At 42.6% G+C, this 16,404-nt stretch overlaps 1 protein-coding gene and 1 pseudogene across 1 annotated transcript in view; both read left to right on the forward strand.

Annotated features, from left to right (window-relative positions):
- sugct (succinyl-CoA:glutarate-CoA transferase) overlaps nt 1-16,404 on the forward strand; it is a 481,778-nt gene that overhangs the window by 182,057 nt on the left and 283,317 nt on the right. Inside the window, exons 10-11 of the mRNA XM_078216553.1 lie at nt 5,462-5,533; nt 8,961-9,058. Of these exons, the coding sequence (XP_078072679.1) occupies nt 5,462-5,533; nt 8,961-9,058 (170 nt within the window). The remainder of the gene's footprint in view (nt 1-5,461; nt 5,534-8,960; nt 9,059-16,404) is intronic.
- LOC144496215 (U2 spliceosomal RNA) lies at nt 1,012-1,170 on the forward strand (annotated as a pseudogene).

The following is a 16,404-nucleotide window of genomic DNA, read 5'->3' on the forward strand; positions in this document are numbered from 1 at the left end:
TTATTGCAATTCTTCCATGAGTTTTAATCAGCATCCTCAATTTTCTTTTGCTTTGCTTTCAATTGCGAGTTTCAAGAAACCCACTCTACCCTGAATGCAACATTCAATTTAAAACTGGGATGAAGTATAGTGATTACCATCTGTTAATTGGCAGCCACTTCCCTTAAGTGCAAGCAACCTGCCCTGCTTGAGATAAAGATGGAAGTCAGCTGGCTTCCCGATGTGTTCACATATTTGACAGTTTTAAAGTCCTGCACTGCACTGAAACCACGTGCCCCTCCAGGTTAATATCCCCTGAGCTTGCCTGGGCACATTCAGCATTGTTGCTGAGTTGTGTAGCCCAATGTTGAACCAGTGTTGGGGTCCGAATTGCGTTATTAGACTCCAATTTCAGAATAGAAAGTAGGTCTTACATGTGTTCCAAAGTTGAGCAGAGTAATTGTAGATTGAGGAGTAGAATGTTAAAATTTGGTGTTTGTAAAAATTATAAAAGAATTGTAAAATGCTAAAAGGAGAAAGCATTGCATGGTTCTGTTTAAAAAGGTAGTGATTTTCTCTGTGTTTAGAAAGTTTTTTAAAAATGCAGGTGTATATGGGGTCTCAGACTGAAACATTTGTATTGAAGGCCAAGCAGCAGGGTTGCCTTGGTAAAAAGCTTTCAGCTTTTGAATTTTTAAAAAATTTAGCCAATCAGTTTGAAACAGAACAGGTTTTTGAATGTAACCAATCAGTTTAAATCAGGCATTTGGATACCAGCAACCTCTTGAATTTGGCAACCTAGGACCAATCGTATTGTAGGGGATGTTGAAAAGTCATCACAGATATAAAAAAAGAGGGCAGTGGGACAATAAACAGAGAGCAATTGCCAGGGTAACAGCCTCATCCATGCCTTAAGACAAAGCCTCATCTTGATAACGAAGGCACCAAAGAAGACAGAAGCTCCAGACAGAGGAATCAACAGAGAAAGCCCAGAATATTCCAGAAGATGTGAAACCTGGTTGTAATTTAGAGACCGCTTCTCGGCCTTTTGGCTAAGATCAAGTATAGTATCTGTTCTTATCGCTTCTCAGCCTTTTGGCTAAGATCAAGTGTAGTTATGTGGATGCTGCACTTGGTTGAGGTCATTGGGTTGCATTTAAGCTTCATATGTTTCATATGAAGCAATTTTTAAAAGTGGTATCTCGGCCTTTTGGCTAAGATGCAAATGAGATCAAGTCTTGGAGGAGGAATTGCTTTCCCTCCTCCAATCAGCTTGGCTCATGTAGATCAGGCCCAGGACAGGATAAATGGTCGCTTGCCCTGTCTTGCCAGCCTGGATCGGAAATGTCTCAACTTGTTGAGACTCTGAATTGGACTTGATTTGATTGAATTGGAAAAGTATAAAAAAAACCTGGTTGTAATTTAGAGAGTGACTAACATTCTATTTTTTTTCTGTTAATAACTGGAAATTGCGTTTATCTGAACAGCATTCAATTAGAATCGTGTTTTATTCAGTTTGTTAATAGTTTAGTTAACATGTTCACTTGGGTAAATAAATTGTTACTTGTTGACTTTAGAGAGAGTGTCAGGTAATTATTTTGATTTAACCACAAAGTTGCTGAAGCACAGACCGTACTACTTCACACTGACTTTTACGGATTATGAGGTGAGAAAGCACTGAGATTTTGAGTGGTTAGGTATTAGTTCTCAGAGGGGGATCCACCTCCGCTTCATAACACGTGTCTTTTGAAACCTGGGAGTCAAAATACCTGCCGGGTGTGCAACGTCATTAGGGAGCCAAGTCCTCGGTACCTTTCCACACTCCCTATTCTCATCAGAGGTAAAGTTAAAATAAGGGTTTTGGCTTTGACCTCTTGTTTACGTGCAGCTTTGGAAGAGTGAAATGTGGGTTGTGTTAATACAAATCACGAATGGAACCATTGACTTGTACCAAATATACTTTGCCCAGCAATCAACTGCAATCTTTTTTCTACTGGGATTAGTGAGAGTTATTCTATGCAATAGGAAATATCTTCATTTAATAGAGAAATGTTGTTCTCTTTAATAGTGGCTTTATTAGCTACATGTAATTCCCCCCCATCCCCCAAACACCCTGTCGCCGTTTCCATTCCCGACTCGGGTGGAAATCCCACCTCAGAGCTGCCTATCAACACTTTAGTCCCAGCATCACCAGTGGCCAGGGCAAGGTGTCCTCAGATTCTAAATCCCTGAGTCCAGTAGCGAAGGGAGGTGAGGTGAGGCCCTGGGGACGGTAGAGTGAGGGGGTTGGGGGTCTTGACAAAACGGCCATTGGGAGGGAGCTCCCATGGGGTGCAGCTCTTTGGGCAGAAACCCACCGTCCCCATGTGGAAAGTGGGAGGCCCGAGCAGGGTGTGGCACTCGGGAGTCTCAATTGGGATGGGGGCAGGAACCCTCCACACCTGCAAACCAGCTTGCAGGGGAATGCAAAACTCTGTCCGTTGTGTTTCCAAGGCTCAGATCTTGTGATCTCTAGATCATAGAATCACAGAATCAACAGTGCAGTAGGAGGCCATTTGGCCATCGAGCCTGCACCGACGACAATCCCACCCTCGGTCCTATCCCCGTAACCCCTCCTAATCCCCCTGACATTGAGGGGCAATTTATCACTGCCAATCAACCTAACCAGCATGTCTTTTAGACAGTGGGAGGAAACCGGAGCACCCGGAGGAAACCCACACAGACATGGGGAGAATGTGCAAACTCCACACAGACACTGACCCGAGGCTGGAATTGGAATCGAACCCGGGTCCCTGGTGCTGTGAGGCAGCAAATCTAACCACTGTGCTGGGGGTGGGGGGGGGGGGGGAATTCACACTGGTTTTTTCAGTGGGAGTTCAGACTAGAATCTCCCACACTGTGCAATGCAGAGGCCACCGGCGTGAATATCATTAGATTTCAGGGGGCGGGGCTGATTCCCACCCGGGAGGCTGAAATCAGCAGGCCTCTGCGCATGCACAGTGGCCACCCCCAACTGATAGCCTCCCGTTTGTGGCCAGCTCAACCACTGGCCAGTCCAAGACCCACGCAGTGGGTCCAGCCCTGTGTCCAAAACCACCCCTCCCCCCACCCCACCTCAGCAGAACCCCAACCCGCCCCAATCGCTGGCCTCCCTCCTGCCCCTATCGATCCCCATACAGAGTGGCACCGAGATCCCCCCCACCCCCACTAATTGCCCTCATGGCCCTGCCCCACCAGTCCCTGGTCCCCTGGCCTATTGGCATGGGCACTTTGCCCCTTGGACACTGCCAGGGTGCCAATGCCCAGGGGGCACACCCCCCACCACACCCCCCGCCGCCTGACCCTCTGGGAGGCCCTGATTTCCCCCCTTCACTCCAGTGGGGTCGTCCCGCTAGATCCCCAAAAGTGAGGAGCTACTCTAAACCCCACTGGAGTGAAATACTCTGGCAGGGTGGGAGAGGCTAGCAGGCCCAGAGAATTCAGTCCCAGGCCTGCTAATCACATTAAAATAACATTAAAAATAGATGTAAGTTGCCTACCTGGTGTTCCCACCAGTTTCCAGCACAGATTTGACGGTGACAAAAATCCAGACGCAAGATTCCCCCACCATGCTGTGCTAGAAAACTAGCCTGGTGGGGTTGGAGAATCGCTTCCCAGATGTTTTTCTGCATTGCGGATCAGAAGTTAGAACCTTTTCAACGCATCCAGGTCAGTGGATAGTTCTCTGCCTGATCAGATAAAGCATTTCCGACACTGGTTGGAAGAATTTGGCCCATGTCTTAACATGAATTGGAGCTAATTGTTCTTTCACAGAAAGTCGCACAATGTAGGACAGAGGACAAAGTGATTGTCCATGATTACCATTTTGGTAGCTGTCCCAGTGTCAAGTTTTATCTCTTAGCTCCTGCAAATAGGATCCTTATTTCACAGAGCACGCATGGCAATTGTTCTAGAGAGTGTATGACAGTCCTGCTGGGTATGAAGAAAGCTGTCTCAGAGTGTATAATTTCTCCCTAACCATAAAATGATGACTGCACCATATTTTTATGTGTTTGTTCTTTGGTTCTAATCCAGAGGTTGGTCCCAGATCATATACTACACTGCAGGAGTGAGACTCACCACTGAATGTTCCAAGTCAGTCTGAAGAAAACAACACTATAGCATTCATTTGACAGTACCTCCCTTGGCATTGAACCTCGGAAAATGTTGTTTCAGTTTGGTATTTGAACTATGCCCCAGGGCAGAGGCTGATGCCAGTGTACTATGGAGGGTTTGGCTTTGGATTCTTGGTTCCAAGTATATAGAAGCCAAGTCGGAAAGAATTTCAGCTTGTTTAGTCTTCCAGGGTGCTGGGCAACAATGACTTATCAATTCTTTGTAGCTAAGGCTTCTTGGCATGTAAACATTGAGCACTGTTTAGCTGCTCACCCCTCATGTTCTAACTCAGGATCTCAATCTTTCACACTCAGTCCCATTAGCTCCAACAATGGATATGTCTAGTATTGGCACGCATTTGGATCAAAATTTTCAGGAAACCCTTTCTTTAGATGACTCTCATGGAGTGCGCTCTGAAACCAAGAAGAGTGAAGTATAAGTGCTAACATCCCGGTCCTTGCAGCAGGAAAAATATCAACACTTAACATTGGTATTATCTTGCTTTTAGCAGTGACCCTGCTGAGCCAAGTGTTTATGCAGCGCAGTAGTATGAGATGAGCGGTAACTCTAAGTCATGATTACTGTTTGATTCGGCAGCTAATTCTGCATCTCACTTGAATCTTCCTGATTTCATCAAAAGATGCTCAACTCTACTTTTGCTTGACTTTTTTCAATGGAATACAAGTGTAGCATAATCTCAGACCATTTGAAGTTTTAACAAATGACTCTGATGGAGGATTTGACTATTGCAGGAGGATGTGAAATTACATCAAATTGTTGAAATCATATTCAAGTTCTTTATTCCTCACTGTAAAAATGTTATATTAATAATAGTTATTTTCTTGTCCAGACATACATTTTGGCACGCACATTCATTTATTTTGTGGTATTAAGGACTCCCCCTCTATCTGACAATCAACATATAACCAGGGCGAGTAGTGTGGTACTCACTCAAATTAATGACCCTAAACTACCCATTTCTGGATACTCATGGACATGGGGTGACACCACTATTCCCTCTGCCTGAATGTAGATGATTAAGCAATTTCCCTGTCAATCATGCCCGGACACTTCACTGTTGTAAGTGGTTGGGATTAAATGTACACACACAATTTTACATGTAAATATCCTCCACTCACCATATTTCATTGGTGAAATCATCTCGCTTTTATTGGAAGAAGTTGCTGCAGTTTTTGGTCATGTGTTCTGTCCATTGCTGTTCATAGAGACTATTTTCAAATAAACGTCGCTATAAAATTCCTGCTGTGAAGTTCTGCCTTAATTCTCAGCTTCAACGGATAATAAATATTGACCTTTTCCGTTGCAGGCTTTTGAGACAAAAGATGGCTACCTAGTGGTTGGGACTGGAAATGATCAGCAATTTTCAGTTGTTTGCAAGGTAAGTGGTATTTTCTTTGTATAATGGAGGATAAGTCCAGAGTTTACTTCTGTTTGTGTCCTCTGTATAAAGATGTGGTTGCCAGAAATTGTTCACCTGTGTCACTCTTGACTAGTCAGAGTAATATTTGCTAGTGGAAATTTACTGTCTCAAGATGAAGAGATCACATCCAAGAGTGCATTCACATCATAACTGTCAGCATGAAATAATTTCTCTTCAGGCTGACATATCAGTTGCAACATAAATGTAGCCTGGATCCCGGTTCAGGGCTCAACACGGACTGAACTGAAGTAAAGCTCTTCTGGAGGAGGCACCTCACTCCATTTCATTTCAGTCAGTTCAGGTATTTGCACCTGATTTACACCTTACAGGGTTGATTTTAAACTTTATCTTGAAATAAGCAGATGTTTTCTCCACACAGCAGCAGGTGACAGAGCATCATTGCTGTAACGGGAGTGGTAAATTAAGCAGCTCCCTCTTTTTGAAGCTGTTGCCAGCTTGAAGACACTGATTGTGATCAACCATTACAAGTTTAATGATCATTCAAGGCCAAATCCGCCTTGCACTGGCACTAAACATGTAGTATGAACACACTCTGAATCTACAATAAAAACTATACATCTTCCATGCCTGGTCAGAATGAAATTCTAAATACCGAAAAGATCCACTGGTGAGCTGGTCTACTACATTTAAAAGGATGCATCATTTGGATAAATGTTATGACCACTTGTAATCTAACCTGCACATTAATTGAATGAAACACCTTTTTGTTCATGTGCCATTGGAGTTCATGGTAGGATCAAGCTAGCCACATGAATGCCACTTATGTTGTACTATACATTGGAGTATTGCACCTGTCAGCTGATAGAAGTGCTGTGTCCTCTTGTACTATCTTTCATCTTTCCATGAGCAAAGTGATGAAATACCGGCAAGCGATCCTGATACGAGATTGATGATATTGACATCGCTGACTGTGCCTTGGTATGATGTGGCTATGAACCTTCATTGAACCAGCTCTTTGATTGATATTGGTGGGTCTGACTCAAGGAGGTGCCATAACCACCTTCATGAAGCCTAGATCAGAAACGCAGGTCTCCTCAGACACAAGTAGATAGTTCTGCTTAAGTTTATAGCTCCAGTTCTCAGGAACCTGCTTCACCATTCAGATGATCCAGCTGATCATCCATTTCAATGCCTTTTTCCCAAACTATCCCCATATCTCTCTATTCCATTGTTATTTAGAAATCTGTTGATCTCTGTTTTAAACATACTCAATGACTGAGCATCCATGGCCTTCTGGGATAGAGAATTCCAAATATTCACAACACTGAGTAAAGAAATTCTCATCTCTCAGTCCGAAGTAGCTTATGATAATAACCCCTTATTTTGATATTGTGAACCCTGATTCTAGATGCCCCTACCAGATGAAATACCTTAACTGCATCTACCCTGTCTATCTCTAAGTATTTTGTAAGTTTCAATGGGTGCAAGTAAGGGTGGCTTGCCTGCTGTTGAATCAGCCTTAGCACAATATCTCTTTAGAAACTCTGCTTCCTCTTGCAAATCACTTGATAAAGGAAGAGTACCTGGAGGATTTGCCTTTCTCATTGCTGAGAAACGCAAATTATTTGCCAGCAATACTGCGATTGGAAACCAAAGACAAAAAAAGTTTCAAAAAAATTGCAAACAAAATCACTGTAGAAAAGCCTAATTTGATTTGATTTATTGTCACATGTATTAGTATACAGTGAAAGGTATTGTTTCTTACAAGTTATACAGACAAGGCATATGTTCATAGAGAAAGAAAGGAGAGAGTGCAGAATATAGTGTTACAGTCATAGCTAGGGTGTAAGGAAAGATCAACTTAGTGCCAGGCAGATCCGTTCAAAAGTCTGATGGCAATAGGGAAGAAGCTTTTCTTGAGTTGGTTGGTATGTGACCTCAGACATGTGTATCTTTTTCCTGATGGAAGAAGGTGGAAGGCAGTATATCCGGGGTGCATGGGGTCCTTGATTATGCTGGCCGCTTCCGAGACAGCGGGAAGTGTAGACAGAGTAAATGGATGGGAGGCTGATTTGTGTGATGGACTGAGCTTCATTCACGACCCTTTGTAGTTTCTTGTGGTCTTGGGCAGAGCAGGAGTCATACCAAGCTGTAATACAACCAGAAAGAATGCTTCCTATGCTGCATCTATAAAAGTTGGTGAGAGGTGTAGTGGACATGCCAAATTTCTTCAGTCTTCTGAGAAAGGAGAAGTGTTGGTGGGCTTTCTTAACTATAGTGTTGGCATGGGGGGACCAGGGCTGGTTCTTGATGATTTGGACACCTAAAGACCTGACGCTCTCAACCATTTCTACTTCATCCCCATAGATGTAGACAGGGACATGTCCTCCACTACGCTTCCTGAAGAGCATGACTATCTCCTTCGTTTTGTTGACATTGAGGGAGAGATTATTGTGGTTGCACCAGTCCACCAGATTCTCTATCTCATTTCTGTACTCCGTCTTGTCATTGGTTGAGATCTGACCCACTACTGTGATGTCGTCAGCAAACTTGAAAATCGAGTTGCAGGGGAATTTGGTCATACAGTCATAGGCGTGTATGGAGTATAGTAGGGGGCTGAGGACACAGCCTTTGTGGAGCTCCGGTGTTGAGGATGGTCGTGGAGGAGGTGTTGCTTAACCTTACGGATTACGGTCTGTGGTTAGGAAGTCAAGGATCCATCGCAGAGGGGGGAGCCGAGCTCCAGGCCATGGTGTTTGGAGATGAGTTTCATAGGAATAATGGTGTTGAAGGCTGAGCTGTAGTCAATAAATAGGAGTCTGACATAGGTGTCTTTATTATCTAGGTGTTCAAGTAATGCTACAGTAAAAAGGTGACCGAGGAATCAATCAAATCAAGAAACAATACAGCTTTAAGAGACCAACTCTCAAAAGCTGGAATGTTCCAAAGATTAGTGGCAAGATGGCAAAAAAAAGTCTTCATGTGAAAGTGGTCCTGAGGTAGAGGGAATGCATAGAGGGACAAAATTTCTGGACCATAGGACCTGCAAACTTGAGGTAGCAGAGGTGGCAAGGAGTGAGGCTCTGGAGGATTTTGCAGTTGAGTATGAGGATTTTGAGTTTGATGGAAAGGAGATTAGGGGAAAATTACGTTGAAAAGTAGAGTGTATGGGATTTAGTCTAATCCAGGGAATGGGTAGTGAAGCTCTGGATGGGTTGGAGTTGGTGAAATCCGTGGTGGTGTGTTACATCAGAAGCACATTTATTCCAAAGAGACTTGAGGTTTGGCTGTATTTTGTTGAAACAGTTGAAGTAGTAATTAGTCTTTGGTTTGTAATCTAATCTCAGAATGTGGTTATTGTTTTTGAAAGAGATGGCGTTGAACTTCATCACATTTGTTAGTAACTATTGCTGTCACTTTCTAGATCTTGTCATTACCTTCACTGAGTAAAGAGTCCAGATTCAAGACAAACAAACTCCGCGTTCAGAACAGAAGAGAACTTATTGATATCCTCTGTGCAAGGTTAGTGCTGGTATTGGACATAGGCTATAGGTTGTAAGTCATTCTATTGAAATAACTGCCCTATTATAATTATTGCCCTGTTGGGTCATTCAAAGTTTACTTCATGTCAGTAAGCCAGGAGAGTACATAACACTTAGCCATTGGCATCCCACACCAGCAATTGTCCGCATATTAAAATCGGGCACAAACTCATAGAATCCCTCCTGTGCCGAAGAAGCTATGCTGTGGAGATGCCGGCGTTGGACTGGGGTGAACACAGTAAGAGTTTTAATAACACCAGGTTAAAGTCCAACAGGTTTATTTGGTAGCAAATACCATTAGCTTTCGGAGCGCTGCTCCTTCGTCAGATGGAGTGGAAATCTGCCCTCAAACAGGGCACAGAGACACAAAATCAAGTTACAGAATACTGATTAGAATGCGAATATCACATGCGAATAGCATGCGATATTCGCATTCTAATATTCGCACTCTGATCAGCCTCAGATATTCGCATTCTGATTAGCCTCTGATATTCGCATTCTAATCAGTATTCTGTAACTTGATTTTGTGTCTCTGTGCCCTGTTTGAGAGCAGATTTCCACTCCATCTGACGAAGGAGCAGCGCTCCGAAAGCTAATAGTATTTGCTACCAAATAAACCTGTTGGACTTTAACCTGGTGTTGTTAAAACTCTTACAGAAGAAGCTATTCAGCCCGTTTAGTTTGCACTGACTGTCTGACAGAGTATTTTACTCAGGCCTTCTCCCCTGCCCCATCCCTGTAATCCCACACATTTACCATATCTAATCCCATCTAACTGTGACATCTTGTGACCTAAGGGGCAATTTAGCATGTCTGATCCACCTAACCAGCACATCTTTGGTTAACTGTTAAATTATAAAATGTTTGAGGGGTTAAATTCACTAACTCCCAAAAATGGGTGCGGGTATCAATATGTGGGATTAACCAATGGCTGTTGCTCCTGATGCCAGCAACGTGCCTGCTATTTAACATGAATCTTGGTACCTGCTCTGCTGAATGTTGAAGGCTGCTTCAAAGCAGTTGAGGCAGTGGAAGCATTGTTTCAACATAATGGTTTGCTGAATCATGTTTTGTGTGGCAGAGTGGATTTCAATTGATGTTTGCTGCCCACATATATGTGAGTGTGCACTGGAGCCATCATCAGACTCCTATCCACCACCCTTTGATTTGTTGTGGTGGTACAAATGCAGATGACACAGCTCTACTGCAGAATGAAGGCATTTTGACTGCTGCCAGGATACTGGGCACTGACCTGCATAAATTGCTCAACAACTGAACATTGAGGAAATGTACTCTTCCGGTTGCAGGACATGTGACATGTGGTGCCCACAAAGTGACAAGTTTGCAGACGATGGCACCCTGCACCATGGTGAAGCCTGAAATCCACATGAAGTTGGATGATAGCTCTGCTTACTGTCTTTAAATAGAGAGCCTCAGTAACTTTCTTTACCCAAAAATGGACAATAAATTGAGAGATGCTGCAAATATCTTCAACTGTAATTTAGAAGGAGCTGAAAGTACAAACCCACACCTCTCCCTGTAGACTTTAGCAACTTGACAGAATTCAAGAAAGCACCAAACCCTATACAGTCATAGAAATCAATCGGAATAGTTGATGATCCCTCTAAAAATAGCACTGGTAGAGGATTCTCCCTGGTGCTAAATGTATGTCTAGACTTTTGATTAAGAAAAGACGTTACCTGGAGCGTTGAGTTCCAGGGCAAGTGGCGTGGGCATCAAATCATGATCACATGCTGATTGATATTAATTCTGCATACTAATGGCACATTCTCACTGTGTGTACATGCACACTTTAGACCCCTGTAATGACTTCAGTCAGGCCATTGAGGTTGGCCTATTGGAGTGTAAATTCCCTGATTAAGAACAAAGAACAATACAGCACAGGAACAGGCCCTTCAGCCCTCCAAGCCCACGCTGCTCCCTGATCCAAACTAGACCATTCTTTTGTATCCCTCCATTCCCACTCCGTTCATGTGGCTATCTAGATAACTCTTAAACGTTCCCAGTGTGTCCGCCTCCACCACCTTGCCCGGCAGCGCATTCCAGGCCCCCACCACCCTCTGTGTAAAATACGTCCTTCTGATATCTGTGTTAAACCTCCTCCCCCCCCCCCCCCCCCCCCCTCACCTTGAACCTATGACCCCCTCGTGAACGTCACCACCGACCTGGGAAAAAGCTTCCCACCGTTCACCCTATCTATGCCTTTCATAATTTTATACACCTCTATTAGGTCACCCCTCACTCTTTCCAGTGAGAACAACCCCAGTTTACGCAATCTCTCCTCATAACTAAGCCCTTCCATACCAGGCAACATCCTGGTAAACCTCCTCTGCACTCACTAAAGCCTCCACGTCCTTCTGGTAGTGTGGCGACCAGAACTGGGCGCAGTATTCCAAATGCGGCCGAATCAACGTTCTATACAACTGCAACATCAGACCCCAACTTTTATACTCTATGCCCCGTCCTATAAAGGCAAGCATGCCATATGCCTTATTCACTACCTTCTCCACCTGTGGCGTCACCTTCAAGGATCTGTGGACTTGCACACCCTGGTCCCTCTGCGTATCTACACCCTTTATGGTTCTGCCGTTTATCGTATAGCTCCCCCCTACGTTAGTTCTACCAAAATGCATCACTTCGCATTTATCTGGATTGAACTCCATCTGCCATTTCTTTGCCCAAATTTCCAGCCTATCCATATCCTTCTGTAGTCTCTGACAATGTTCCTCACTATCTGCAAGTCCAGCCATTTTCGTGTCGTCCGCAAACTTACTGATCACCCCAGTTACACCTTCTTCCAGATCGTTTATATTAAGCATCCAATTGATGGGCCAATCAGGGAGTTTTTGCCTTGTACTTAACCGGGAGTGTCAGTTCCTCTGTCACCCCCTGAGGTAGACTGCTGACTGCTAGCACTCTGTGTACTGCTGTTAGAGTTTGTAAATAAGGGATTTTGGTGAAGGGAATGCCTCCGATGACTTATTACAACCCCTAAGGGGCATCCATACTGCCTAAAACACAGGCTCTTGCATACAAATTTTGTCATGTTTGCTTTTTGGCTCAATAAACTAATAGATTAGCGTGAGTATAAGAGCCTAGTAGTTGTGGTATGATTGCTACCAAGTTCATGAAAACTCCACAGCAAACAAATTTATGGCTACACCTAAAAAATTGATCAGGAAAAATGCCAAATTGTTGTAAAAATGCAACAGTGCACTAACTGGCACTTATATCTGGTGTGGCTCCACATGTAACTCCAATGTGTGGTTGACTGTTATTGCTCTATAGTCAGCATATAGTGCCTTGCCAGTGACACCCAAGAACAAATGTAAAGAACAATTATTATGGAAATGCTCCATACCAAATGCTCCATATTTGCTGGCAACGAACCTATGCATTTATCAACTAAGCAAAAGAGAAAATAGCAAGCCAACTCACCAAGGTTTTATTTCATGATGAACAGACATGGGCCAGAATTTTCTGGCTGTTTCTGCCAGCAGAATCTTCTGGTCAACAACTGGAAAACTATACATGATAGCATTTAAGATTATAAAGTTTGGCTGACTTTCTGTGGAGTTGGGCAAAAGATGGAGGACGTTGGAACCTTGTTTGTCTCCTGTTCAAGTCTGCGTCAGCCACCATGGTACACACTGGATTTTGCAGAGCAGATATGGCAGGTCTTCGACGAAACAAGATCCTTGGAATCACTTTGGCCTTTTAGATTCACAGGATGAGGGTTCAAGTTTTTTGGGCTGCTAACATGGGCTATCTGCCCACATAAGGAATTATTTGTACATGGACAATAGCTGAGGAAAAATGTTGCATCCATATTTTTGAACATGTTAAAGCATCTTGGCTAACAATAAAATAGATACAAATCCTTGAAAAATCATATAGTTTGGCTAGTTAATTCTGAAGTGTAAATTTAAAAGCAGCATTGAGAACTCCTGAGAGAAACCCAGTATAAATTTACAATTTAAATAAACATTGCAGTCGTGAAATTGGCAATCTCATGAATGCCAGTGCTTTAATACCTGTGCTTCTGGGCTGCCATGGGACACTTATTCTGAGGTGCCTTTAGTCCTATCTGCTATCCTGTAAAGTGAAATTCATAGAAACCTCTAGGGCTACAGAACATTTGTAATATTCTGTGAATAATACCAGGTCAGAATTACAAACTTCAATTTTTATCTCTTGGATAAAAAAAATCCACCACACATAAGGGGTTTTTTAAAGACTGTAAAACTTGGTGTATTGTGCTATGCTTTCTATCAATATTGTAGGGTCAACAATTCATAGAAATCATAGAAATCATAGAAACCCTACAGTGCAGAAGGAGGCCATTCGGCCCATCGAGTCTGCACCGACCACAATCCCACCCAGGCCCTACCCCACATATTTACCCGCTAATCCCTCTAACCTATGCATCCCAGGACTCTAAGGGGCAATTTTTAACCTAGCCAATCAACCTAACCCGCACATCTTTGGACTGTGGGAGGAAACCGGAGCACCCGGAGGAAACCCACGCAAACACGAGGAGAATGTGCAAACTCCACACAGACAGTGACCCGAGCCGGGAATCGAACCCTGGAGCTGTGAAGCAGCAGTGCTAACCACTGTGCTACCGTGCCGCCCTTGTTAAAACCATTAAAAGATCCTGGAAAGAGAGGGGAATATTAGCCAGCTCACTTAAGTACGAAGGCACTGGCTTTATAGTGGAACTAAATTAATTAAATTGCTAACAAAATATTAACCACCCCTTTGTTACTGACCCCTTTTTTGCATTATTAAACTCAACATTGAATAATTGATTGCAAATTAAATGTAATGTTTGAGGAAGGGTAGTTTTGCCTGCCAAATTTCAGTGGATTGAAAATTGTTTCATTGTTATCCATCAAATTTTAAGCTATACAACAAAATGTGAAAATGTAGTTGATTAATCAATGTTTGAAATGAAAAAAGACAGGTTAACATTACTTATGGCAACCCCTCTTCATAGCTGCTCCATTGTAAAGTGGAACCAATTCAAAATGTAAAACCAACAGTTTATCTTTGGAATCTTCTTATTAACACTTGAAAAATAATTGAAATATATTTATTTTAAAATGTTTTTCTGTAAATTTATATTCCCTGTTAGATTACTTAATATAAAAAAATTAATCTTGCCTGATCTAATCCAACAAATATAGCAGTAGCCAGAACAAAAAAAAGCACAATAAATGATAGCCCTTTGGAGGTCACTATATTTTTATGTGGAAGGAACAGCACTGTGGGTGTACCTACACTTTAGGGACTGCGGTGGTTCAAGAAGGCAGCTCACCACCACCTTCTCAAAGGCATCTATGGATGGGCAATAAATGCTGACCTAGACAGCAAAACCTACATCCCATAAATGAACTTAAAAAATATATTTAATTTTGAAGATATGTTGAATATAAAGAATTAGATTAGATTCTGGTGAATGGTTTATAGATATACTGACTACATGGCTGGGATTACAAATGAGGAGTAATGATAGCAATATTGCCTGAACCTCAACTGACCTCATTATATTAATAACTCTTTTGCGTTTCACGAAGATATCTGGATAAGAGCAGTCAAGCTGGTTGTTTTTAACTAAAATGTCTGTAGATGGAACTGCAAACCTTAAGATTTAATGGGCTTCACCTCCCCTTGTTGGCAGTGCTACAATTCTGGCAACTAATGAGCCATTTTATAGCAAGTGCAAAATTGTTAATTTTAAAGCCTCTCATGTTAACACCACTTTAAATTATATTTTGGCCCGAAGCACTGGCTCTTTGGCCATTATTTTTTTTGGAAAAGTTGAATATGGACAACACTGGAAAAAAAAGGATTCTGCAATATTTCTGGGTTTTTCCTATGTTCACAATTAAACAATTTTATATGTGCCCAAAGATAGCAATGTGACTAGGAAGAAATTGTAATCCTCTGGAAAATGACTTTTCCGACTAAATTGGAAGTAACTGCAACAACTTGGCAGTGTCTTTATTTTTGTCTTATCTAAGCAATCTTGAAACACTAGCCTGCTGTGATGTTTACTGCCATTTCTCCTCTGTTGCAGGATCAACTTCCCAACATCAGTACTAAGGCAGAGAATAGACGGAGTGAGAATTAAACTTTCTTTTCTCATTGTTTCTCTATCGGGGATCTTTTTTTCTCAGTTTCTGTATCTAATTTTATCTCTCTTTATCTTTTTCTTTCTTACATTCCCTTTTGCTCTTTTTTTCTCGATTTCCCTTTCCAGTTCTTGATTTCTTTCTAACTCTTCTTTCTCTCTCTTAGATTGTTTTCTCAATATCTCTTTCTTTTCCTGTTTTTGTGTCTCATTGTCTGTCTTTGTTAGTTTTTTAAATTAGCTGACAGAGGTCTCAGGTTTGGAAGGTGCTGTTGGAGTAGCTTTGGCATGTATCTTGATTGTAGTATTCTCCCAGCGCCTCTGCCCCCTTGGCAGAGGGAGTGAATATTTAAGATGTTGGGTGCCGATCAGATGGGCTGCTATGTCTTGGAAGGTGTTGAGTTTCTTGAGTGTTGTTGGATCCACATTGATCCAGACATGTGGGGAGAATTCCATCACATTCTTGACTTGTGCCTTGTGGATTGTGGACAGGCTTTGGGGAATCAGGAGGTATATTATTCACTGCAGAATTGCCAGCCTCTGACCTGTCCTTATAGAACCATAGAACCATAGAACATTACAGCACAGAAACAGGCCTTTTGGCCCTTCTTGGCTGTGCCGAACCATTTTTCTGCCTAGTCCCACTGACCTGCACCTGGACCATATCCCTCCACACCCTTTTCATCCATGTACCTGTCCAAGTTTCTCTTAAATGTTAAAAGTGAGCCCGCATTCACCACTTCATCTGGCAGCTCATTCCACACTCCCACCACTCTCTGTGTGAAGAAGCCCCCCTTAATATTCCCTTTAAACTTTTCCCCATTCACCCTGAACCCATGTCCTCTAGTGTTTTTTTCCCCTAGCCTCAGTGGAAAAAGCCTGCTTGCATTCACTCTATCTATACCCATCGTAATTTTATACACCTCTATCAAATCTCCCCTCATTCTTCTACGCTCCAGGGAATAAAGTCCTAACCTATTCAACCTTTCTCTGTAACTCAGTTTCTCAAGTCCCAGCAACATCCTTGTAAACCTTCTCTGCACTCTTTCAACCTTATTAATATCCTTCCTGTAATTAGGCGACAAAACTGCACACAATACTCTAAATTCGGCCTCACCAATGTCTTATACAACCTCACCATAACATTCCAACTTTTATACTCAATACTT

This window comes from Mustelus asterias, chromosome 7 (genome assembly GCF_964213995.1).
Source record: "Mustelus asterias chromosome 7, sMusAst1.hap1.1, whole genome shotgun sequence".
In the NCBI taxonomy this organism is placed as follows: domain Eukaryota; kingdom Metazoa; phylum Chordata; class Chondrichthyes; order Carcharhiniformes; family Triakidae; genus Mustelus; species Mustelus asterias.